The 26,332-nt window shown below is 44.2% G+C and overlaps 1 protein-coding gene across 1 annotated transcript in view; it reads left to right on the forward strand.

Annotated features, from left to right (window-relative positions):
- Positions 1-5,463: 5,463 nt before the first annotated feature.
- Positions 5,464-26,332, forward strand: part of ROBO4 (roundabout guidance receptor 4) — a 62,939-nt gene continuing 42,070 nt past the window's right edge. Inside the window, exons 1-6 of the mRNA XM_063139504.1 lie at positions 5,464-5,702; positions 11,325-11,648; positions 18,599-18,756; positions 19,184-19,304; positions 20,083-20,221; positions 25,533-25,660. Of these exons, the coding sequence (XP_062995574.1) occupies positions 5,636-5,702; positions 11,325-11,648; positions 18,599-18,756; positions 19,184-19,304; positions 20,083-20,221; positions 25,533-25,660 (937 nt within the window). The 5' untranslated portion in view covers positions 5,464-5,635. The remainder of the gene's footprint in view (positions 5,703-11,324; positions 11,649-18,598; positions 18,757-19,183; positions 19,305-20,082; positions 20,222-25,532; positions 25,661-26,332) is intronic.

Consider the following 26,332-nt stretch of genomic DNA (forward strand, 5'->3'; position numbering starts at 1 on the left):
GATTTAAAAGAGGGCAGGGCACCTGCAGCTTTAGCTGTTGTGATGAAGAGGAAATTTCACCAGGTCCCCCATATATACAAATGACACCTGCTGAAATTTCCTTTTCAATACAACTGTTAAAGATACAGGAGCCCTGTCCTCCTTTTCATATGGTCACCCTAGGTATGTGTCAGTGGGCTCCAACAATTGTCAGTGTACTTCAGTACCGCTATAAAGCAGTAGTGTGGCTCCTGCTTTTTATATACCACTTTCATACTGCTTTCGTAGTGTAATATCCTGCTTGGTGTAGATTAGGCCAGAGAGAACTTTTTCTCCCTTTCTCCTAATAAATAGGAGGCCCGGGAAAGGTGGGTTTTTTTTTTCAGTATCAATACATACTGGAGGGGAGGTTCCAACCAAAGTGGTATTGGGTCCCCAGTGATTTGCTGTAGATTCGAGACACACCAAAGAAAGTACTTTCTTCAAACAGCACATACTTAGTTTCTGGAATCTAGTGATGGACATCACCTTAGGTGGCTCTTAAAGGAGATTAGACAAATTCATAGAGGATGAACAATTAAAGGGTTTTAGCAGCCATGACAGTGAAATAGAAACAGCACGTTCAGAGGCATCTTGTCACTGAATGCTGGAGGGCAAGAGAGTAGTAGGACTACTCAAGAGCAAGAATGGGCTACTGCCTTTAAGCTCTGATTGTATACTCCCTGGTCACTGTAGGGAGCAGAATGGTGGAGTAGTAGGACCTTTGGTCTGATCTAGCAGGGCTCTCAAAGGACATAAGAAGAACTTACTGGAGATAATATATAGCCATCAGGACTAGTAGCCATTGATAGCCTTCTCTTTCACGATTTTGTCTATTCCCATATTAAAGCCATCCAAATTGATGGCCATCATTATGGTCTGTGGTAGTGAATGCCATAGTTTAGCAATGTATTGTATGAAGAAGGACTTCCTTATGGCCTTGTAGTAACATACCTGTGGACAACAAGAGAGAAGAAACTGAGCTGCAGGGAAATCACAGCATGTTCCGAATGGTTCCGCTATTGGCAGAAAGTATGAACATTTTCAAAGGATATCTTGGATTTATGGTTCAGAGAGCTTCTCCTTCAATGTTTGTCATTTCCAATGTTATTCCTATGTTATTAAAGTCTTTCAGTTGAAAATACAACAGGATACGTCAGTGTAACTAATTAAGTTTAAACCACTTTGTTGATTCCCCCCCGCCCGACATTTTGATCATAATGGAAAGCTGGGAATTGCTAGTTTCCAGAGAGTGTGTTGTTTGGAAATCCAAAGGTTATATTTTTTGGGGACCTTCCCAAAAAATCTATCTGAATTACTAATCCTGATTTAACATTTCCTAAGCTGAAGTAGCAGCTGAAAAAGGAAAGCTGTATAGTCCTTCTGAAAGCAAGGAAGGAGGTACTGCTCCACAGGGGAATCATAGGCCCTGCCACAATTTTAATTTCCCAAGCCAAATTATTGGGTTGGAACTGGAATGAATGCTCCTTTGGGCAGAAAAGGAGGGTGACTTCACCAATTCCCTCTCCCTCCTGCACTCCTCCTTGCCCCTCAAAATCTGAGCCAGAGATTTGGGAAATCTCTGGAACAACAAGGGAGGAGGCTCTGGGAGCTGCTGGAGGAGGGGAAAACAGGGGAAATGAGCTTCTTCATTCCCTATTCAACTCATGGGAATGTACTTATGTCGACATAATGTACTGTAGACATAATGTACTTATGTCTACAGAAGGAAATAATAGTAATGTGGGAGGAGAATTTGTAGGGAAGAATGAAGGGTTGGGAAAGGTTGCTTAACCTTGCTCTTGTTTGCTGATTTTTCCCTGAATTGCCCTCCCAGTTGTTGTTCTTTTTAAAAAACCCAATAGGCAGTTTCCTAAGCCCACTTGTAGGAAAAAACAACCTGGGGGAGCATTTTCAGGGGGAAATCAGCAGGTACAGGATGGGGTTGAAAGCCAGAAAAGCTTATCTGTATGCTGCTCCAACAAGCAGCAGATTATGACTGTGCCTTAAGTAGGGGGTTGGTTTCCTTTAGACCAGATACCCCATCTCCACATTGACTAAGGCCTTTTCTCTTATAGGGACCTGATCTTTTTTTAGCAGCCTAATTGGGCATGATGTAGGAGTGGCTGTGGCATGCTGGTATCTTCATGGCTAGAGTCCTCCAAGTCTGAGGATAATGATACAATCTCCCCTGGATGTAGCGTTGCGGGTCACTGGGACTTTCCTGGAGAAGACAGGGTGCTGAGAAGCTGGTAGACTCACAATGGCTTTCTCCTCTCCCTGAGCAATTAATTCAGAACCCTATTATTCTGAGAACAAGGGATGGATGAGAACCCACTGACAATGAGGGTTGGGGAGCCTCACCAATGGCACCTGTCTGATTATAGCCCCCTGTTTGCACCTATTTGTCCTTATATTCCTGTTATCCCTATAAATGAAAGGTTGTAGCTGTTGTATTTTACTGAATTTCTCAGCAGCAGCAGCAGCAGTTTTTTAATGGCAGAATGCCTCCTGCTGCCAGCACTACTGGGAGCTTTCCTACATGAGACTGTTAATTGGCTGTCTATCCGCTATATTGACTTTCACTTTCATCACAGAATTAAGTTCCAAGAACTATATGAGGAGCATTCCCTTTCTTGCGTTTCTACTACATAACCTCTAGGTGACACTGTGGCATAGCAGAATAGCACAAATACGTAAGATAAAATCACGCTTTCTTTTGCTTCTACACTTTCTTTCTCTGGTTAGACACTGAAGGGTCAGGACATCATCTAAAGAACCATAAATAACTGTGAGTAGGGAATGATGAGCGTGTGGGAAATGCCTCATGTAGAAAAGCCCAATACTGTTCAGGCTGTAGCCAATGCTGCTACTGTGAACGAGAGACAAACTGGAATAAGAGAAGGGTTTATTATTTAATCATGCACCAGTCCAAACTTTGACTTGGGCTTTTACTTACCAAATAGTCCACACTTCGTATGGTGCCTCAAAGGTGTCTCAGGTTGTGTCTGGTGTTCACCCAACACCAGAGGGACCAGACATTTGCAGCAATACTGCTCGCTTCCGACCTTTGTCCTGCAGTATTGAATGCTTCTATGACTTTGGCCTTTGTGGCTCAAACAGTTACTCCTTAACCATGTTTTGTTTTGTTTTTTTAGATGTATTATTCACAACACTTCCTGCCACTTTTGCAACATCCTGCTATTGTATAGTCGTACAGCCTTGGCAAACTCTGGCTATTTGCAAGGCTTTATAACACAATGAGATGTACTGTCAGTGAATGGAAGGAGAGAATGTTTTCGTGCCCTGATTTATTTATTTTTACAAACACAGACAACTAGCTTTATGTACCTAAGGAGAGGAAGAAGGACTAGACAAGTCAATTTCTTACAGCAGCCCTATGGCAAATGGCTTTTGGTACTAAAGGAAATTCTAAAATCGGGGTGGGTGGGTGGCTGATATGGAGTTAGGTGGCCACATATGCATGGCTGAAAAAAGAGGAAATGCATCACCCCCCAAAAAGATGGGGGGGTGTAAGTGTGCCGAATTGCATAAAATTGGCAAACACTCATGTATATGCAAAAATGCAAATTTACAAATAATTCGAAATATACAAAGTGCCCAAAGCACACAACTACACAATATACATACAGTGATGAATAGTAATGTTAAGTAATTGTGATTCTGATTTTGTATACTATACATGGAAATAATAATAATTATTGTAAAGTGACGACTATTTAGGAGCACTTTTCTTGCACAGTTTTGTTGGTCAAATGGTAGTTGGCCATTAATGACCATGCAGTTGTTATGCATCAGTTATATATTGTAAATAAATAAAGTTATTTGTTACTATTCACCACTGTATGTATATTGTGTAGTTGTGTGCTTATGGCACTTGAATCATTCACACTACTGCCTTCTTCTTTTTAAATTTACAAATGATTACCATACTTTAAACAGGAATGCAATACATCCCTGCATAGTGGGGAGGAGTGCAACCAGGAGATCTCTGCACCAGCCCAGTTTGCAGTCCAGGTGCTCACTGATAATACTCCACTTCAAGGCCTCTGCTGCCCTTCTTCTGGTTCTTGAACTTTAAGGACATGAACTAGGCAGCCCTTCTGATGGAGAATTGCTTCAAAGAACATAAGTGCCCTGCTGGATCAGACCAAGGGTCCATCTAGTCCAGCACTGTGTTCACACAGTGGACAACCAGCTGTCAGCCAGGGACCAACAAAGCAGGACATGGTGCAACAGCACCCTCCCACCCATGTTCCCCAGCAACTGATGCACACAGGAGGTAGCACACAACCATCAGGGCTAGTAGTCATTGATCGTCTTCTCCTCCAGGAATTTATCCAACCTCCTTTTAAAGCCTTCCAAATTGGTGGTCATCACTACAACTTGTGGTAGTGAATTCCATAGACTTTCAAATCTGGCCTGTGTTGTCCTGTCCATGCCCCGATCTACACCTTGCGTCAAATCATTATAATCCCCTTATGGTAATGCCATATCCGTCTTGTGCATTTATACCTTGTAGGACACACAGTGACATTTGATAGAGTATTTTGGATAATGTGGAGTAAAAAGCAGGAAATATGGATTTCTCGCTCTCTGCCAATTTTGGGAAGATATGCTTTTATAGTTTGGCCACGTCTTTTGGATGATTTGTTTTTACTTCATTTACAAACTGTATCACTTGTTGGTTAACTAGACAAAAACTGTTTATTTCATTCCTATTATTTTATTCTGGGAAAACCATCATAGATTTTCCAGTATAAGAGTGAATGCCAGTGCGTTGCAGTGGCTAAAGTGTTGGACTGGGAGTCGGGAGATAAGCGTTTTAGCTCCCACTTGGCCATGGAAACCCACTGGGTGACTTCAGGCCAGTCACAGACTCTCAGCCCAAACCACCTCGCAGGGATGTTGTTTTGAGGATAAAATGGAGAGGAGGAGGTTTAGGTATGCCGCCTTGGGATCCTTGGAGGAAAAAAGGGGGGATATAAATGCAATGATAAATAAATAAATATATAAAAGATTTCAGAGCATTGTTTATGTATGCAAGGTAGGAATGAAGTAGATCTCATTGAAGGAAGAGAAGCAAGGGGGGAGCAGAGAATAAAGGGAAAATCCTGTTGAAGGAGACTTATTTGTCTTAGGAAGGGGCAGATTCCAACTCTGAGAGCTTTATCACACCAGCGTTATACTGTGCAATCACTGCGAATTGTGTGCAAAGGACTTCAAAGTTTTCCAGTTTATAATCTGTAGGATGAAACCAGAAAGTTGGTGCAAACAGTCCCCTTTTTTGGCAATGATGTGGGATCTTTAAGGGGCTGCAGTTTCAAAGTGAAGTCAGTGGAGAGGATGCAGCTAAAATGCACACCCGCCCCTTTCCACATCCTGTGATCCGTCCAGGAAAATACGTAGTGACACCAAGTGGGATGGAACTGGCTTGAAACCTTCGGCACTGACAAACGTGCATGTTGGAGCAGAAAGACAGACAAAAAGCCCTCGTGGCCCTGGCTGGCAGAGAAGGGGAGAAGTGAAAAGGGTCCAGTCAACCTCCTTGGGTGAAAAAGTTCTCTAAAGAAAAGGTTTCGGCAATTAGACAAGCATGTCGGGAAGAAAGGGCGTTGCGCTCCAGAGGTTCTTGATTTGGACAGCATTTCTGTTAATGGAAGGTGAGTGAACAGTTCAGCCCTTAGACGGTGATCGAATTTAGGCAGATGCAGCAGCAAGGAGGGAATCTTTTGGCTGCTATCTGAAGCATAAACTGCAATCCTAAACCTGGATGTACAAATCAATATGACTCAGTTCCCAACAACAACATCCATAGAAACCTGTTTAGGATTGCCCCCGTAAGTCTGGACTGAAAGAGGCTGCTGGGGGGTGGGGGGAGTGACTTATGTTTGTTTTTACTGACTGAAGAAGCCCCTGAGTTTGCTTATGGGAGAAAGAATCACAGATTCCCCAGTAACAAGGCATCGTTGCTTGAGTTTTCAGAAAATGTGAAAAGTGTTGCAGATGTCCTCTGGATCATGTGTCACCATATTCTTTAGACTTCTTGCTTTAAAAATTGTGAATATATTCTTCATGAAAATGAACAAACAAACAAAAATAACCATCCATTATCAAAATTCTAAAAATGAAATAAAATCTCTGCATCTCCCCCCTCCCAAAATTGAATGTGCAGGCAGATCCTTTGCATGCTTACTTACGGTATGTAACCCTACGTGCTTCAGTTGGGCATAGGCCCCTCTTTGTTAAATGTCTTTTACCCCCAGATCAATGTGCACAGGACTAGCAGCTTTACAGCACAATCCTGTGCGTGCTTAGTAAGAAGGAAGGCCCACCGTCTTCAGTGGCATTACTCCTTAGGCTGCAATCCTAAACATACTTTTCTTGTGAGTAAGTCACATTGGACAGAGTAGGACTTAGCTCTGAGTAAATACACTGCAGGTCAGAAATAAGACCCACTGAATCCAAAATGTTCCCTGAACAACATGGACTAGAATTTGGGAACTGTGGGTTGCAAGGTTATCCCCAAGGACTACTAGACTTGCTTCCTGGCACTGTAATAATATTGCCTTGAATCTTTCTCCCCCCCCCCCCCCCGCCACATTCCATAATACAATTATTATTACTGCAACACATCTGGAGGTCTTGGGCTCTGGGGAATGCTGTGCTACCACTGGGGGCAAAGTGGTCTTGTTTCGGACCCAAACCAATAGGTTTCTTCTAGGTTGGGTTCCTTGGATCTGGGTGTGGCTTTTTTGGGTATTGCAGCTGGTCTGGTGTGTTTTCATTTGATATAGGGTTGTATGTAAGAACAGCATCTGGATCCTTGCATGCCACATTCCAGGGAGTCACGGAACTAGGATTTGGACTTTTAAGAACATAGGAAGAGCCATGCTGGATAAAACCAAGGGTCCATCTAGTCCAGCATTCTAATCACAGTTAGTTCTTGGACAACTGCCCTGGGTGTGGGTGTGTGTTTCCAGATGATACCCCCTACCCCACCCAGAGCAGTTTTTCTTCACAGGGTTCCCAATGCTGAAAGCAGCAATGAGTGGAGGTGGCCATTCGACCTCACAGGGCAGCTTTGCAGGCCTGGGAGATGAACAAGTCAAACAGTTCCATCCTACAGGCGGTTTCCAAAGGCTTAAAACTCTAAGTAACTAAGCCTTAGGAGAGGCTTCTCAACCTTTCAGAATGTAGGAAAAATTACACAAATGTGCAGAAAGTGCTAAATGAGCAGCAGTTGGGGGAAGGAATGGCTTCAAGGGAAGAAGCTGTGGGGTTGGGATCCTGCTGGCCCTGCTGGTTGGGGATGATAGGAGTTGTAGTCAGACGCACCTGGAGCTTTCCAGGTTGGGCAAGGCTGTGCCACAGCACTTCACAGGTGGACGTAGGCACACTCTTTGAACACCCCTAATCTCCTGCCAAGGATCACCGTCCCTTCCGCTACACACATGGCTGAAACCTCAGCTGTGCCTCCGATGCACAAGGTCCCCAATGCTTTAAGCCAGCCTTTCTCAACCTGGGGCGCTCCAGATGTGTTGGACTACAACTCCCAGAATGCCCCAGCCGCTGGCTGGGGCATTCTGGGAGATGCAGTCCAACACATCTGGAGTGCCCCAGGTTGAGAAAGGCTGCTTAAGCAGTCCTTTCTGCTGCAATTTTAACCGTGGCTTGATCACAGCATGTTCTGGAGCTAAATGTGATTGCTTACTAATTCCAGGGCGGGGAACCAGCAGTCTATGGGACATGTGTGGCCATCAGCCTTATGGTTGGTGGGCTAGCACAGAGAGCAAGAGTTGGTGGGGGGGAAGAGATGGGGCGAGCTGTCCCATATGAGCTTCTCTGTGTTAACAAACCAACCAGAATAGTTTCCTGTTTCTGGTCTATACTAATGCAGAGGAATGAAGAGCTGGAGCATCCTAAAGGTTTTTATTTTCACAAAGGCTTCCCCAAAGGCAAAAAATACACACACACCCCAATAGGGACAGGGGCAGGACCCAGAGAATAGAGTTTGCAGCTGGGGAATAGGGACCGTGTGGAAAGGGGCCTGGGCGCCCAGTGGGGTGCAGACTCCATTCATTGTGGCTGAAGGTCTGTGACTCCCTGTCTCTTCCGAGAGGACAATGTCAGGAAGTTTTGCACAGGACGTTCGGAGGGAATTAGCATGCATTGCAATGATAACAATGAGCTGGATTCCCGTGTGTGTGTGTGTGTGTGAGCTGAATGCCATTATACTCGGCTTAAAATGGGGGAATGGGGCAGCTTTTACCATTTCTCATTAAATCGTAGACGCTTGAAGCCTGGGAAATCTGGATCTCATATTTAACAGAGTGACAAAAAACCATGCAGCCATTGTTTACAGATAATGAAATGAGGAGGCTAAGAGTAGCAAATTATTATTATTATTATTATTATTATTATTATTATTATTATTATTATTGTGTTTTAGAAGGTTCAAAGCGTATTCAATATCTCAGTAATGCCTACAACAATGTTGTAATGTAGGGCAGTATTATTCCCTGTATTGCAAATAGGGGGTTGGTTCTAAGAGACCAAATGAGTTCATGGCTGGTGGAGAGCTCAGCTGTTATTATTATTATTATTATTATTATTATTATTATTATTATTATTATTATTGCACCAGCAATGTACATGATCCTTTACAGGGTAACCTATGCAAGAAATGGCAGCCATCTGCCCCAAAGCGCATGCACTATGCATATTGACAGAGGGAAGGCCAGCGGAGGTCGTAGGAGGAGGTACCTGCACGAACGCAGTGACACAATATGAGGATGGCTTTTATTTGGGGATGAGAGAAAAAAAAGTTAAGCCCAAATCCAGACAACATTACCTGGAACATGTGGGTTCCTAATATTTGTGAAGATCTTGCATTTCCTCATGGAGAGTGTTGGTTATTACCTTTAAAGTAGGGATGTACTCCGCTTCTAATCGGACCGGCAAATTAGAAGCGGAGCGGGGGCCTTCTCCTGCCCTTAAGGCGGAGGCGAAGAGGATTGGGGGGCCGGCGGAGCATGGCGAAGAGGATCGAGGTGAAGGCGGATCCTTCGCCTCGATCCGGAGCTCCGCCGGAAAGGTAAGTGGGGTTTACCGGGCCCTGCTGCTGTCGCTGTCGCCCATGCGGCGACGGCGGCAGGGCCCGGTAACCCCCCCTCCTCTCCCTTACCTGCGTCCATCCCTGGTCCGTTGGCTTCTTCAATTGAGCCCGCGGTTCAACCAGGAAGTCTAGGCCGCACTTGCGGCCCAGACTTCCTGGTTGAACCGCGGGCTCAATTGAAGAAGCCAACGGACCGCGGATGGAGGCAGGTAAGGCCCCCCTCCCCCTTGGTCCCTTACCGGGCTCTGCCGCCATTGCCGCACAGGCGGCGATGGCGGCAGGGCCCGGTAACCCCCCCGCCCTCCTCTCCCGCCCTTACCTGGCGCCACTCCCCTCTACTGCGGAGCTGGAGCTCCGTGGCGAAGAGGAGCGGAGTATGGGCGGAGCGGTGCGGAGCAGAGCGGAGCGGGCTGATCCGAAATTTTCGGATCGGCCCGCGGGGCGGAGCGGGGGGGTCCGTGCACACCCTTACTTTAAAGCCCTACATGGTTTGGGTCCAGGCTACCTGTGGTATCGCCTTCTCCCATACAATCCGCCCTGCACATTCAGGTCCCCTGGGGAAAATCTACGTCAACTAGCAAAAACTAGATTAACAACTGTTACCCAGAGGACCTTCTCTTCTGCTGCTCCCAGACTGTGGAATGGCCTGCCAGAGGAGACTCATCAGCTTGACAATCTTTTAGCATTTAAGAAATCTATAAAAACTGATCTCTTCTGGCAGGCCTATCCAGTGGAATTTTAAGAAGTTTTTAAAATGTTTTTAGGATGTTTTTAGGATGTTTTTAACAATGTATATTATGTGTTAATTAAGTTTTATGTATTTTATTGCTTATTGTTGCTCCCTGCCTTGATCAAAATGGAGAGGCTGGCAAGAAATAATTTACTATTATTATTATTATTATTATTATTATTATTATTATTATTATTATTATTATTTGTCCATCCCTTGTTCCCCGATCCTTTAACCTAAAGTAGGCTGGATTTTTGGGGGTAATTTGTCCCCACTCCCTTTTGGCTTTGGTCCCACTTACCTCTTTTCCCTTTGGCCCTGCCCACCGCTCGAATGGGAGCCCCCAATAGCTTCATTGAAATGGACTTCGGTCCTCAGGATAAAAGAGGTTCTGCAAATGTGCAGTGAGCTTAGTGGGGATTTTGACCCAGGACTTCCTACTCCGAGTCCAACAATTCTCATCACTACACCACACAGGCTCTATACAAGTTGCAAAATCAATCCGTAGGTGACCGGGGCACTGGATTTATTTTATTTTTAATTAAAACTCTTTCTCCCTCTCTCAAAATACTAGAACCCGGGGTCATCTCATGAAGCTGATTGGTGGGAGATCTAGGACAAATAAAAGGAAGGACTTCTTCACACAGTGCACAGTTAAATTATGGAACTCGCTACCACAAGATGTAGTGATGGCCACCAATTTGGATGGCTTTAAAAGGGGGTTGGATAAATTCCTGGAGGCAAAGGCTATCAATGGCTACTAGCCCTGATGGTTGTGTGCTATCTCCAGTATCCGAGGCAATAAGCCTGTGTGTAGCAGTTGCTGGGGAAAATGGGTAGGAGGGTGCTGTTGCACCATGTCCTGGTTGTTCATCCCTGGCCAACGGCTGGTTAGCCACTGTGTGAACAGAGTGCTGGACTAGATGGACCCTTGGTCTGATCCAGCATGGCACATCTTATATTCTTATGTTCTTAACTTCAGGGTAAACACAGTGGTGGGTGCATTATAGTAGGGTGACTATATGGAAAGGAGGAGAGGGCTCCTGTATCTTTAACAGTTGCATAGAAAAGGGAGTTTCAGCAGGTGTCATTTGTATGCATGTCACACCTGGTGAAATTTCCTCTTCATCACAGAAGTTAAAGCTGCAGGACCTATACTGCAGCTATACTGTGACCAGATACAAAAGAGGGCAGGGTACCTGCAGCTTTAACTGTTGTCATGAAGGGGGAATTTCACCAGGTTCTCCATATATACAAACGACACCTGCTGAAATTCCCTTTTCTATGCAGCTGTTAAAGATACAGGAGCCTTGTCCTCCTTTCCATATGGTCACCCTAATTATAGTCAACAGTCCAACAAAGTAGAGCAAGAAAAAAGGAACGCAAGGGAGGAAATGAAGACTTTCTGCTTTATACCCCACTTCGTTGTTCTCTCAGGTTCAAAGTCTCGCTCCGAGGAACTCGTGCCCCAAATCATTGGCCACCCCTCCGACCTTGTGGTTCGCTCAGACAAGCCGGCCACCCTGAACTGCCGTGCCACTGGGAACCCGAAGCCCACGATTGAGTGGTATCGCAACGGGGAGTATGTGGAAACTAGCAAAGGGGATGCCACTTCCCAACCTACTCTTCTGCTCGATGGGTCTCTCTTCTTCCTCCGTCTCAGCCAGAAAAAGGGAAAATCAGATGAAGGGGTGTATAACTGCGTGGCCAAAAACCACCTGGGCACAGCCATTAGCAGGAACGCTTCGCTTTACGTGGAAGGTAAGTCATTGAGATCATCTCGGAGTAGGTCATGTTTGGCAGGTAGCTTTGTTCGCAGCATGGTAGGACAGTTTGGCTGAAAGCCTGTTTCTTTGAGCTTTCTCCGAGGCGGCAATGGCCCAATGGTCCAATCCAGTACAGTTGTGATGGAGGCAAAGTGCTGGGATGGACGTTTTTTGTTAAACCCATCCCATCTCTCTTTCACGGATTGTCTGGCGTCTTTCATTCTACCATCTGCTCATGGATTTAATCAGATTTTTCTCAATTTCCTGAACTTGTATTTGCATCGGAAAAGGTGCACTTGCACAAATGTGCACATCCAAAAATGTGTATTTGCACAAATGCACCCCACTCTCATTTTCATGTTTTAGCGTATGGAGGGAAATGTACATTTTTTGGTCAGTGTAATTTATTTATTTGTATTGTTCATATTTTTGTATGACTAAATTTGCATCCAGTTCTAGAAAGCCAAAAAGATCAAAAACTGGTTTGCAAGTCCACAGAATCCATGTGACTCAGAAAAAGGCTGTCCTCTGCGGAATCTATGGCCTGAATTCATAGAAACCTGAACTCATTGGAATCTGCTATGGGTTTCTTCGTCATCCCTACCTGTGACCCCTTTATTGTATCAGTTGCACTGGCTGCTGGTTCATTTACAACTGCATTTCAAAGTAGCAGTACAGCTAGGGCTGGACTTTGGGGACAAGATTCAGAGCTCCGCAGCCCGGGCCCATCCCGAAATGACTACCCAGGAAGTGGTAGGTGATGGGGGCGGCAGAAAAAAAATATCCACTGCCCCATCACCTGGGCCAACACTGGCCGCTGCAGCATCTGTGGTCTTATTTTTTAAAGCATTTTATAGACAGGTGATAGCTGGCTACACATGTACATGGTTACAGAGATATATGTTTGCTTTCAAAATGTATCATCTTTTCCTGCCACAATGAATGATAAAACTTGGAATGGAGAAGACACGTGCTGGTTGTGTGCTCCACAACCAAAATAACCTATGTAGCTGTCTAAATGGGCCCATGATAAGACCATTAAGTCCAAGGTCTAAATTTATCTAGCTGCACCTCTGTTTCAAAGTGCAGGTTATTAACTTTAAAGCCCTAAATAGCTTGAGACCAGGCTGCTTGACGGATCATCAGAGGCTGACGACTCGTTGGCCCCTGTGTGAACAGAATGCTGGACTAGATGGACCCTTGGTGTGATGCAGCATGGATCTTCTTATGTTCTTATCTTCTTATGACTGATAGCTCCCATGTGACTTTGCTGTCCCTTCAGATTGGCAGCTGTGTTCCTTCTGAGGCATGGTTGGTGGCAACGCGGAAACGGCTTTCCCTGTGGCAGCGTCCCGTATGCGCAACTCTTCTCTGTCTTCCCCCAGCAATTTCAAACATCTCTCTTTAAATAATAATAATAATAATAATAATAATAATAATAATAATAATAATAATTTATTACATTTCTATACTGTCCCATAGCCAAAGATCTCTGGGTGGTTTACAAAGATTAAAACATGGAACATTAAAAACAGATGTACAAAATTTAAAACCATAAAAAGCATAAAAATGGATCATAAGCTTTTGATTCTATGTCCCCCCCCCCATTTGATTTCTTGATTATTTAGTTTTGGAACATTGTGTTTCTCCCTTCTTCTTTTTTTATGCTTCCTTTATGCTGGTCATTGTGTTTTTAATGGTGGATTATTTTGATGTCTGTTTTATTTATGAGATTTATAGACTGCCCACCTGACAAATGCCCTCAGAGCAATTTGCCTTCCTAAAACACCCAAACATTAATAAAACAACAACCAACAGAAAAATACAACTGATGAAAATAAATAAGATATTAAAAACATTTAAAATATCAAAAAGACAGCAGTAAAACTGAAAATACAGACATCCAATTAATGATCAAATGCCTTTCGGAAGAGGAAGGGGGAACCCTAGGAATTCTAGGATTTTGTTTCTAAGCACGCATAAGCATTATTTATATGTTATATAAATTAATAATAATAATAATAATAATAATAATAATAATAATAATAATAATAATAAATTGTACTATTAGGGCTTTAGAGGACATCACCAACACTGTGAATTGGGCCCAGAAACTGACTAGCAAACAGTGCAATTGACCCAGCCCTGGAATAATATGTTCAAAATGGCCAGTCCCAGTCAGTGGCCTCACTACTCTCTTCTGCACTAACTGAAATTTCCAGAACATTTCCAGAGATGTTCTAACATGTAAGACATTGCAATAATCCACGCAGGGCATTACTAAGGCATGGATAGCTATAACTAGGCTATCCCTGTCCAGGTAGGGTTGTAACTGGCCGAAGCAGGTAAAAGTTGCTTCTTGACATGGAGCCACTTGGGCTTCAAGCGTCTGAACTGGATCTATTCTTTTATTAATTAAATTTATATTCCACCCTACTGGCAGAAGCCCTGGGGCAATTTACAAGCATAAAGAGTCTTGTTGAAGGACTCTTGTTGTTGTTTTTCTTGTCCCTCCCAAAGAGGGGATGTATAGATATGTATAAATAAAATAAATATCCAGACTCCAGAGTAAATAATGCCATGAATAAATTAATAGTAATGACAACAACAACAAAATGATAAATCTATAGATTAAGAACTGCATTACAAAGAATTTGGCTTTCTTGCTACTCATATGTGACTCCTATCTCATGCACTTCATTCCCAGGGAAGCGATGGGATGCCGAATCCCACATCACATGGATACCGCTGGACCACACCAGCTTCCCCACCTTTGAACCTGCAATGTTGCTCTTGTAGGGCTACGCAGCACTAATTATCGATGCAATTAAAAATCCTCTTTAATATTCAGGGCCGGCGACTCTACAATTAGCACTTCATTAATGATCAGCCTCCATTCGGCTCCCATGGCTCAGCATGAAGGCTCACAGTGGTGCTTGGCCGCTATAAATATTCATACAAGCAACAGTAGTTTGGGAGATGCTTCTGTTCGCAGCACAAAATTAAGTGTGCAGCATGGGTCTGCATTTCAAGCGCGTGCCCACGAAGACATCTGCTCCCTGGATGCATGTCAGGCCTGGACTGTGATGCTCCTCATGTGCTTTGGGAGGCAGATTTCTGGGAAGGCTCAATTTTTCTGTTTTCCCATTTCCAGCCTCCACCTCTAAGTGCCAAAAAAAGCGAAATTAGCAGGAGAGGGACGCAGCTTTGGTATTTTGCATCAGGTGCAAATGTGTCTAAGAGCGGATCAGCCAATTAGGCAGAACGAGGTTGTACAATTCTAGATCAAGCTTCCCCAACCTGGAGTCCTCCAGATGTTTTGGTCCACAACTCCTATCTTCCCTGTCCAATGGTTATGCTGGATGGGGCTGATGGGACCTGGAGTCCAAAACATCTGGAGGGCACCTGGTCGGGCCTAGACAATATCATTGCACATAGAATGTATACAGGAGCAGAACCAGGGCCGGCGCCAGACTATTTTGCGCCCCAGGCAGGCACGCCGTACTAAAGCCGTCCTGTGCCCGCTCTGACACTGTGGTTGGGGGGCAGGGTGGTGGCTTTGAAGCGGTGCACCCAGAAGTGGCTTCCAGACACGCCGTTCTGAAGCCAAACCCCGCCCCCCGCGCCCACTCCTGCTTTGAAGCCAGGACGCTGGGGTTGAGGGGCGGGGCGGAGGCTTCAAAGTGTCGTGCCCAGAAGTGGCTTCTGGGTGCGTCGTTCTGAAGCCGCCACCCCCCCCAACCCAAGTGTCCTGGCTTTGAAGCCAGGAGCGGCTTCCGGCTGGGTGCTGGCTTCGAAGCCAGGACGCTGGGGTTGGGGGGAGGCCGGGGTGGTGGCAGCTTTGGAACAGCGTGCCCGGAAGAGAGAGCAACTTCCGGGTGCGCCGTTTGGCGCCCTCCTTTGCTTGGCGCTCTAGGCCGCCGCCTGAGCTGCCTCTATGGCAGCGCTGGCCCTGGGCAGAACCACTGCATGGTTTTTAATGGATTGATTAGTGGATTGATCAAATGTTTTTAATGGATTGATTAGTTGACTAAATGTTCCTTTTAAGAAAGGAACCATAGCTCAGTGGTGGAGTACCTGCTTTGCATACAGAAGGTCCCAGGTTCAATCCCCAGCTTCTCCAGGTACAACTAGGAAAGACTCTTGTCTGAAAACCTGGAGGACTGTGCCCGATCAGGTTAGACAATACTAAGTGAAAAGGGCCAATGATTTGATGTAAGGAAGCTTACTATGCTTGCTTTGGGGTGTGTATGTTTTACAAAAATAGGTGGAAGTTAAACGTTGAAATTATGTAATTCCAAACTACAGCTCCCAAGATTCACTGTGATATAGCACATGTGCAAAAATGTATAGACATGTAATGAGATCTCGTATTAAAAATGAACACTTGTCCAAACATACATGGGGGAATTTGTTACTTTCTGAGTAAATAACAAATTTTCTTAGGTTACATTTGCCCATCACCAGGCATGATTAACTTAAGTCCTATCCATTTCAAAGGGTCTACTCTAAGTAGGACTTATGTTGGATTTTACTCTAGGTAACTATCTTCACTACCAGTGCAGTAGCTTAAAAGGTAGTAATGCGTAAGAAATCTCTTAAATATCTGCCCACATCCCAAGTCATCAGCTTCTGCAATAGAAAGTCATATTTAGGGGATCTGCACTACTGCTTTAAAGCGCTTTAAAGCACTTTTAAAATGTTTTGAAAACTGTATTGGGTGTGTGTCCTGGGCCCCAACAGTTGTTAAAACTGTTATAAAGCGCTTTAAAGCAGTAGTGTAGATCCTGCCCGGGTTCTGGACATCTGATCAGCAGCAATTAAATTTAGTGCCTCCCTTCCAGATATTGAGATGATGTCTTATGGGGAAGATAATCATTCTACCAAAGGTCCTTCTATGTCCGTTTGGCACCAGCTCTCTTCCTTGTGGGGTGGAACATACCTTAATTCTTTGAAAAAAGTCAACTCTTTTCTTCTGGGCTGTAATAGAAAGTGCATGAGGTGTGGATGCTTTTACAAACCATTATGATGGCTGGCGGGTGGAGGGCAGGGGAGAGTCTAAAAATATCTAGCAATAACATCCTAAGGTATGAGCCCTGCAGACCGCTGCTTGTAAGCACTTGACTCATCTTCCGGAGGTCTGATTCTATCACAAAAGATTTGCATCCTTTGGGAGGGATGAATGCCGGAAACAGGCAAAAGACTGAACAGCAAGGGGGAAAGGCAGGCTTCTTTGCTCTCTGTGGGTTTTCCTTTCCGTTCCTTTTCCCACTTCAAGTTGTGTTTGAAGGAGAAGCGGCAAAGGAGTCAGTTTTCCGTAAATAGCCACACGTGTTCTTATTTCACTGCCACAGGATGTGGCGATGGGCACTCGCTGTGTTGGGCCAGATCTACACCAAGCAGGATAAAACCCTTTGAAAACAGTATATGACATGTGTCCTGGGCCTGAACAGTTGCTAAAACCACCATAAACCGTTATAAAGCAGTAGCATAGCTCCTGCCTTGATTGTAAAAGGCGATTGGACAAATCCACAGGCAATTTGTTTTGACGGCTATCTAAGAACCCCACATTCAGAGGCAGGGTACCTCTGAATGCCAATAGGGGCAGGGCAACAGGAAGAGAGAGCCACAGCCTTCGGGCCCTGCTGGTGGGCTTTGGGAGGCTTCTGCTTGGCCGCCGTGGGGAACAAGATGGTGAAGGAGGTGGACGCTGGGTCTGATCCAGCAGGGCTCTTTTTGACCACGTATGGGCAACTCATATTCTGTAGGTGGCCTTGGAGACCTTCAGGGTGGCTTGTACTGGTACCCTCGTTGCTGCTGCCGGATTCTCCCACCTTGCCTGCATGCCATCCTCCACATGTAAATCATGTCCCCCCATGATTTGTCAAGGAGGGTTAGCTGTCTCCACTTGCACACCAGGATGTGTGTGTGTGTATCTGTGTGTGTGTGTGTGTGTGAGAGAGAGAGAGAGAGAGAGAGAGAGAGAGGTCTGTGTGTATGAATGGAGGAAAGGTTCTATGTGTGATTGTGTGTGGACAGGGTAAGTGCAATGGCGGCTGGTGGCTCTAATTTTGGTGGGGCAGTGTCTCCATTTTGGGTTTCAGTCAGAACCAGCCAGAACTCTAAAAGTGCTGATCCTATTTTGGGTATATGGTTCAGCACTTTGGATAGCTCCCTTGGAATGCTGGCTGGTCCAGAATGGATCCACAGCCTCACAGAAATCAGAGCCACTAATCTCTACTGGGTAAGTGTGAGGGGGCAAAGGGGCATTTCCCTCAGCCACACTCATTGTCAGCTCAGCCTCTTCCTACTACCAGCTCTCTTGACCTCTGACCCACTACCCCCCCACTTACCCCCCCACTGAATGTAGCCCTCAAAGCCAAAAAAGGATTGTACAATGGAAAGCTCTGGACCATTGTAGCTGGGGGCGTCAGATTGGGCCTGTCTTGGGAGAATGGAGCCAATACTGGCTCCAACCTACACCTATCCTGCCCCCCCCCCCCAAATGGCCTAGTTTGGAGTGTGTTATGTTTGTAATCACTGGCAGTACCCTTCCACACTCACCCACATGTCTCTGTTGGGACAGGAGGGGCATCCAAAGCAGCAAAGTGGTCCTCCCACCAATGGAGGTTGGCTCTGGGGTTAGGATTGTTCTTCCCGTCCTTGAAGTGCCAAAAACCATCTGTAGCTTGTCACAAAGCAGAGGAGTTACCCTTTCTATGCCAAGTCTGTGCTCCATCACTGAATGACACCTCCTACTTCTCAGTCTTAGGCATCAGCGTATATAGAGACAATTCCTGCGTTTCATTTCCCCTGGACACTTTGCTGCTGACCTCAGCATCACCATCTTTCCATAACTTCCTAGTGGCCTACCAGAAATGTGTTGGAAGGATGAACATCCTCCCACCAGTGATGTTGTTTAAGATAATCTGTGTTTCCTTCTAGCTCTGCAGGAAGAGTTTCGGCTCCATCCCAGTGACTTGGTGGTGACAGCTGAAGAACGTTTGTCATTGGAATGTGTGCCACCCAGAGGACACCCTGAGCCTACCATCTCATGGAAGAAGAATGGAGTGCCTATAAATGAGGGAAACGGTCATTATGAGGTACCTGTAGTCAATAACAGTGTATTATTGATGCTTCTCAGGCTAGCTGACAAGGTTACAACTCTAGGGACAAGAAAGAACCAACAGATCCATAGAAAAGTGGAGTTGGAAGGGGCCTATAAGGCCATCAAGTCCAGCCCCTGCTCAATGCAGGAATCCACCTGAAAGCATCCTGACAGATGCTTGTCCAGCTGCCTCTTGAATGCCTCTAGTGTGGGAGAGCCCACAACCTCCCTAGGTCATTGGTTCCATTGTCATACTGCTCTAACAGTCAGGAAGTTTTTCCTGATGTCCAGGAGGAATCCGGCTTCCTCTAACTTGAGCCCATGATTCTGTGTCCTGCACTCTGGGAGGATCGAGAAGAGATCCTGGCCCTCCTCTGTGTGACAAACTTTCAAGTATTTTTTTTTCTTTGCCATTCCTACAGGTTTCAGGTGTGAATCTCATGGTAGCCCATGCTCTGAAGAGTGATTCGGGAGCATACGTTTGTGTGGCCACCAATCAAGCAGGAGAGAGGACAAGCAGAGCAGCCCTGGTCTCTGTCTTGGGTAAGAAGGTTAATTGTGACTGTACAAAATCACATCTTTGCCCATTGTGCTTTTCTGTGGATTTGGAGGGCAACCAATCAGGGTCCCTCTGAACCACAGGTAAATGCTTCGTTAGGAGTGATCTGGCAAACTTTATTGAACTGTACAGAGGGTTGAGATGCTGATTGAGGAAATGATACATTCTTCTACTCTCTCCATTTAATAGGAAGGGTATCTGTTTTTCATCATGGGACCCTGTTTCTCATGGGTCATGAATTTGCGCATAACACTAAAGCTGACGTGTCCCAGGTATTCACTTAGCACAGTGATAGGCAACTTGGTACCCTCCAGATGTTTTGGACTACAACTCCAATATTATTCTACCATGGGCCATGATGGCTGAGGCTGATGAGAGTTGTAGTCTAAAACATCTTGCCGACCCCTGAAAAGCCAACATTCACTCAGCGAAAACACTCGTGTTTCAAGAAAGAAATGTTCTGTAATGGTATCAGATGGTGGAGATGTGGCATGCTACCAGTCCTCAGTAAAAATGGCTGGATGATTCAGCTTATTCTGTTCCTGTTCCTGTATTTTATGCCTGGATGCATCATCATCAAATACAGGAAATAGAGCTCCTGTGAAGATGTGGGGAATGAGTAAACTCACAGGCAAGCAGACATGCTTTTTAAAAAGAATTTTCACATAATAGAGGGTGCCATCTAATCACCCTGCATTGTGAACTTTCATCACCCTGAGGAACTATTAGGATTGACTAAACCGTCTGCTTCTGCCGTCCTAGAAAAGCCAACCTTCACTCGGCGACCTAATGATGTTCGAGCCAGACTTGGCAGCAACGTCCAGTTCATGTGTGGAATCCATGGAGACCCAACACCTGTCATCCAGTGGCATAAAGAAAATGGAGAGTTGCCCTCAGGAAGGTGAGGAATGTTGGAAAGTCTATGAAGGTGCTTCATAGAGAGAAAGTGTAGGAACACAGCATTTAGTATAGAGTGTTGGGTTATTGCCAGAACTTTTCTCTTTCTGGAACTCTGTTTGTGCTCAGAAACAAACACACATCACGCAGGTCTTACACAGCAGAGCTGGTTTATTTCCTTCAGGCTTCTGTGCAGTTCAGTTCAGATCAGCACACTGAGGCATACACAGAGAGCAGTGATCATAGAGCAGTGATCAGTAAGCAGTGATCAGTTACATTTTACACAAGTGAGAAAACTATATACAGATCTACACAATTCTTATCTACATTACATACAGCTGTGATGAGGCTAACTTAGAATCTTGGCAAGGTTCCCAGAACAGCCTCTATCTCAAGGTAATTGCCCACAGATAGACTTTCTCTGTTTAACCCTGAGATAGCCATACACACACAATTTTAATGACTAAGCAAGTATTTCTTTTCATATACTTAATAGTCCTCCTCTTGCGCATGTTGTTTAAATTGTGTTACAATCTGAGACCCAGCTTTAAAAGCATCTCCTTGTGTTTTACCATTGAACGTTCCACCTGTCCTTTCTCATTTTGTTTTACTTTGAATACCCATTTACAGGTAATGGCTTTACGACCTTCAGGTAAAGGTACTAGCTCCCACGTTTCATTTTTTTTCATTGCTCTGATTTCCTCTGACATTGCTTCATGCCAGCCCTGAGCTTCTGTAGGTTCCATTTCCTGAATTTCCTCAAATGAAGTAGGTTCATAGGCTATTAGTAAAGCTCTATGAGAAACCTGTTTGCTTTGGTATTCATCTGAGTAACGAATTGGAGCTTTGCGTTCCCTTTCTGATCGTCTTGGCATAGTTACAGGCACAATTTCCTCCTTTACAGTTTCTTCCCCCTCCCTCTCTTGCTGAGATTGTTCAGGAATTTCTTCTGTTTCTACAGCTTTCTGTTCTACAGGCAAACTTACATACTGTTTTGTTTCCTGCATTTGTTCATGAAAAACTACATCTCTGCTCACAATTACACTTTTGTGATATGGAGACCACAAACGATAGCCTTTTGTTTGTGTATCATATCCCAACAGTTTACATTCCAAACCTCTTTGAGCTAGCTTTCCTGGTCTGTTTTCTTTCTGAATATGAGCAAAACATTTACTTCCAAAAACCCTTATATGTGACACTCTAGGTTTTCTTTTGTAAAACATTTCATATGGAGTTTTTTCATGTACAGAGTGGTAAAGCCTGTTTAACAAATAATTTGAGGTGGACAAAGCTTCTGCCCAGAACAGATTAGACAATCCTGACTCTTTCAATAGAGCTCTTAACATGTTCTGCAAGGTTCTGTTTTTCCTTTCTGCAACTCCATTTTGAAATGGTGAATATGGAGCAGTAAGGTCATGTTGTATACCCTCATCACTGAGGAATTTTTTTAATTGGTTGCTAAGAAATTCACCTCCCCGGTCCGTTCTTAGATTAGCTATAGGTTCTTTAAATCTATTTTTACTCCACTTAACAAACGCTTTGAACTTTCCAAAAGTTTCACTCTTCTGTTTTAACACATACACAAATCCAAATCTACTGTAATCATCAACAATAGACAAGAAAAATCTGTTTCCTCCTTGACTTGTCTCAAAAGGACCTGCAAGATCTGCATGAATTAATTCAAAAATTCTTTTTGTTGTTCTCTCACTATGTTTTGGAATGTTTGACTTATGACACTTGGTTTCACTGCATACATTACATTCTACATAGTTAGAACATGGTTTGATTTTCACCCCTTCACACAATTCTGGAATCTTAGAAATTGTTTTATAGTTAGCGTGACCAAACCTTTTATGAGTTAAATGGATACACTCTTGGTGTGGTTTGCAATTGGCTATTGTTTTTGTTGTGACTTTGCTGGCTACAACTTCATTTTCTGTACAAGTATTAATCACATACAAAGAATCTTTCATTATTCCCTGCACACACACCTTGTTTCCATGTTTTATAGTACAATTTTCTTCAGTAAAACAAACCTCATACCCCATTTCTGTTAACTGAAACACACTTAGAAGGTTTGTTTCTAATTCTGGTACATATAAAACACTTTGTAGTTCAACTCCCAGACAATCAAAATATACATTACCCACACCACAAATCTGGATTTTTGTTCCATTTGCAAGGGTAACACACTTTTGCTTTGAAGTAGAAGTTTCCAAGGTTACAAATGAAAGTTTGTCTTTTGCCATACTTATTGAAGCCCCAGAGTCCAAAAACCAAGGATTCATTGTCTCTTTGACTCTTGCTAGAAGACACTTCTTTTTTGATTCAGCTTCATTCATGTTGTTTTCTTCTCTCCACTTTGCTGTTGACTGCTTTTTCTTCTTGTTGTTGCAATCCCGCCTTAAGTGTCCTGTGGAACCACAGTTAAAGCATTTCCTTGCCTTTAATGCAGCCACCACATCAGAAGATTTATGGCTTTGTTGAAATTCAGCCACAGGATGTTTAAGGCTCTGTTGTTTTGAAGCTTGTCTTCTTTCATAGGTTTCCAGTAGTTTTCCAGCTACATACTCGAGGGTTAAATTTTTCTCCTCTTGACTTTCCATCATGGTGACAACCGCGTCGTACGATGAATCAAGACTTGACAAAATCACATAGACTTGGTGTACAGTTGTAAACTCCATCCCTCGTGCCCTGAGTTGATTGAAGATTTCTCTCATGCTTTTCAAATGGTTTGACATAGACTCCCCTGGTTTCAGCTTCATTCCATACAGTTTCCGGGTTAGAATTACTTTACTGCCCGCTGTTTCTCTTTGATATACAGCTTGTAGCGCATTCCAGCACTCTTTTGATGTATTCAAAAACTGAATGAAGGAAATTTGAGAGTCTTCCACAGCTAATGCAATAACTGCCATTGCTTTTGCATCGTCCTTAAACCATTTAGCATTCTGTGGATCTGCTCTATCTGGTGGATCCTCTGTGACTACATACCACAGTTCAGCCTGAATCAGATACATTTGCATTTTGTAAGACCATAATGCATAGTTAGAGTCATTCAGCTTTTCCAACAATTGATGCAAACCAGACATATTAGCTCCTGCCATTTCCTCTGCTTTAGGAATTTGTATCTCACCGTCCTCCTGCTCAGAGTCCTCCTCAGAGTCAGCCGACTGAGATTTTTCCTCACTTTGCAGCACTGGCTTTAGCTTGATGTCTTCCTTCATCAACAGTTTTCTGTTTTAGCAGACTCCTGGTTCTGATACTGCACCGTTCCCATTAAGTTCTGGTTCTTCTGCCTGGATTAGGCTGGCGTAGGCTGGTCTAGGCTAGACTGGGCCCATAACCTTTGTTGGGTTATTGCCAGAACTTTTCTCTTTCTGGAACTCTGTTTGTGCTCAGAAACAAACACACATCACGCAGGTCTTACACAGCAGAGCTGGTTTATTTCCTTCAGGCTTCTGTGCAGTTCAGTTCAGATCAGCACACTGAGGCATACACAGAGAGCAGTGATCATAGAGCAGTGATCAGTAAGCAGTGATCAGTTACATTTTACACAAGTGAGAAAACTATATACAGATCTACACAATTCTTATCTACATTACATACAGCTGTGATGAGGCTAACTTAGAATCTTGGCAAGGTTCCCAGAACAGCCTCTATCTCAAGGTAATTGCCCACAGATAGACTTTCTCTGTTTAACCCTGAGATAGCCATACACACACAATTTTAATGACTAAGCAAGTATTTCTTTTCATATACTTAACATAGAGGTGTCTGTCGCAAGGAAATCCGGACATTTTGGGGCCTGACGGAATCTCACGCCATCCCCAACTTGGCTTGCATTTGTGAGCTGAGGGCGTATTCCCGAAACGTGGGAACTTATTTATTTATTTTGCTAAAAAGTAATCCATGGTAAAGCAAGTCGAAGTCCAGAGGACCAAGCTGTCTGAAGCTTCACCCCCTGGATGGATTCCTCTGACATCCTGAACTTAATATTGGAGGCAATAAACACAGGCTAGAGCCAGTTTAAAAGAAATTCAAATCACCTAATTTTATTAGTGCTTCTACACACGTCATCAGAGAAGGCTATTGGACACTAACTAAAAGCACCCCCTAACGCTGGGTGCATGAGTGTAAGTAAGTGAAAGCGTGAGATATGGTTACTTGCTTCCTCTCTGGAGAGACCACATGGCCCTTGTTGCAGAGGCAAGAAGAGAAAGGAGGAGGAAGAAGGAACTGATCAGACAATAAGGTTGTTGATGCAACACATTCTCTATCGCCCCCTAGTGTCTGGAAGCATGTGGAGTTGTTCCCATTATTCAACAAGTAGACCTCTTATGTTCGGAATATTGATTTCTATCTCTTCTTCTCAAGGCTCTTCTTATATAATTCATTTGCTAGTTCACTACAACAAGCAGAACTTTTATTCAGACAATAATCCTCCTGTTGTTGCCACCAGTTGGGTTCGCACATGCAAGCGCATCACACAAACACTTTCAGTGCACAATTACTCATCTCTTTGGGCTGATTCACACACATTCATGTTCACATCAGCCAAATTTGTGAATTATCTCCATTGAAATTCACCATGGCTGAGTGAACATGTTGTTATTCTCTAACAATTCACTTGCCATGGCTCATTCACATATGTAAGAGCTCTTCTACACGAGGCATTTATTGTGTGCTTGTCATTCCTTGCTGATAGTTGTTTACGTGTTCTTTAGATGATGTCATGACCTTCCAGTTTCACTTCTGTTTTCTAAGAAGACTTCCCCCCTTTCCTCCTCCTCCTCCTCCTCCTCCTCTTCTTTTTCTTGTCCTTCTTTCTTTGTTTTTTTAGGATGGGAAAAAGCAGTATTATTTGTGAAACAAAAGAAAAATATCTTCCTACTTTTGTAATTGTGATATTCCACTGTAGCACAGTCCCACCTAGTGGTTATGTAGAGGAAAAACGGGAAAGGAAAAATACTTTGTATAGAGCTTGGATCTCAATTCTGCACTGAAACCGAAAGTAGACACAACAGCTTAACAACCACATGTAGAAATGGTCTTCGTCATGGCTTGCTGTAACAGTCAGCATGATGGGGCATGTTTGACTGCTGTCCTGATGACTTTCAGTTGGACGTGGGAACAGCCTCCATTAGAAATAGTTTTGTTGAAGGTATAATGTCACCAGTTTCTTCAGTAATTGATCTAGTGATGGCTGTTTCACACAGGCAAACCATTACTTGATATTGGAGCCATCAAGTGATGAATGCACATTTGTGAAACAAGGTCATGGTCACCAATTGAGGTTTCTTGACCTTTCCTTACAGGTATGAAATAAACCAAGAAAACAGCCTTCAGATTCACCAACTGACAAAATACGATGCCGGGAAATATGTCTGTATTGCTCGCAACCAGGTGGGAACTATCTCTGCCAAGGCATCTTTAACGGTGCAGGGTAAGCAGTTCTGTCTACAGGAGAGAAGATGGATAATTCACTTGGGTTGGCTAATCAGGGCAAGCTACACCATTGTTGGGGGGCTACCAGGGCCTATGCCCTGGAGTGGGGTGGGGAGGGCACTGCCAAACCTTGAAGCCTCATGGCTCTGTTGTTTCTCCTCTGTTCGTCTGCCCTCTTTGAGTGGACAAGCAAGAGAGGAGCAAGGAGAAGGAGCAGTAACTTCTAATCACCTTGTCCCCTCTTTCTTGACGTTGGTGCTAATCAGGTCCAGAGGGAGAAGCAAGTGATTGGGCAATGGCAACAGTGGAGGAGGTGGGTGTTGCACTCAAGGAGGGCGGCACTGAAAGCATCTTACCCAATAGACCCCAAAACCTGGAACCCAGTGCTGTGTTACTTAGAATACCCTTTGGCCAACATACTGGTGCCTCCATAGAGGACACAGGGAAAGGCAGAGCTTTTAGCTGCAGTAGTTGCAGCAGGACCCTTAAAATACTAGCATTGCTTTCTGAGACATTCCACTGCATGGTGACCTACCTTCTCTCTAGGTTGCTGCGGAGGAAACCCACATCACACCCAAATGCAAGAGAAGGGATGAGTCATGAAAGGATTGACGTAACCATTCCTCCTTTAGATAAAGTTCAGGTTCACCAAAAAACCCCACAAAAGTAG

The sequence above is a fragment of the Elgaria multicarinata genome, chromosome 12 (genome assembly GCF_023053635.1).
Source record: "Elgaria multicarinata webbii isolate HBS135686 ecotype San Diego chromosome 12, rElgMul1.1.pri, whole genome shotgun sequence".
In the NCBI taxonomy this organism is placed as follows: Eukaryota; Metazoa; Chordata; class Lepidosauria; order Squamata; family Anguidae; genus Elgaria; species Elgaria multicarinata.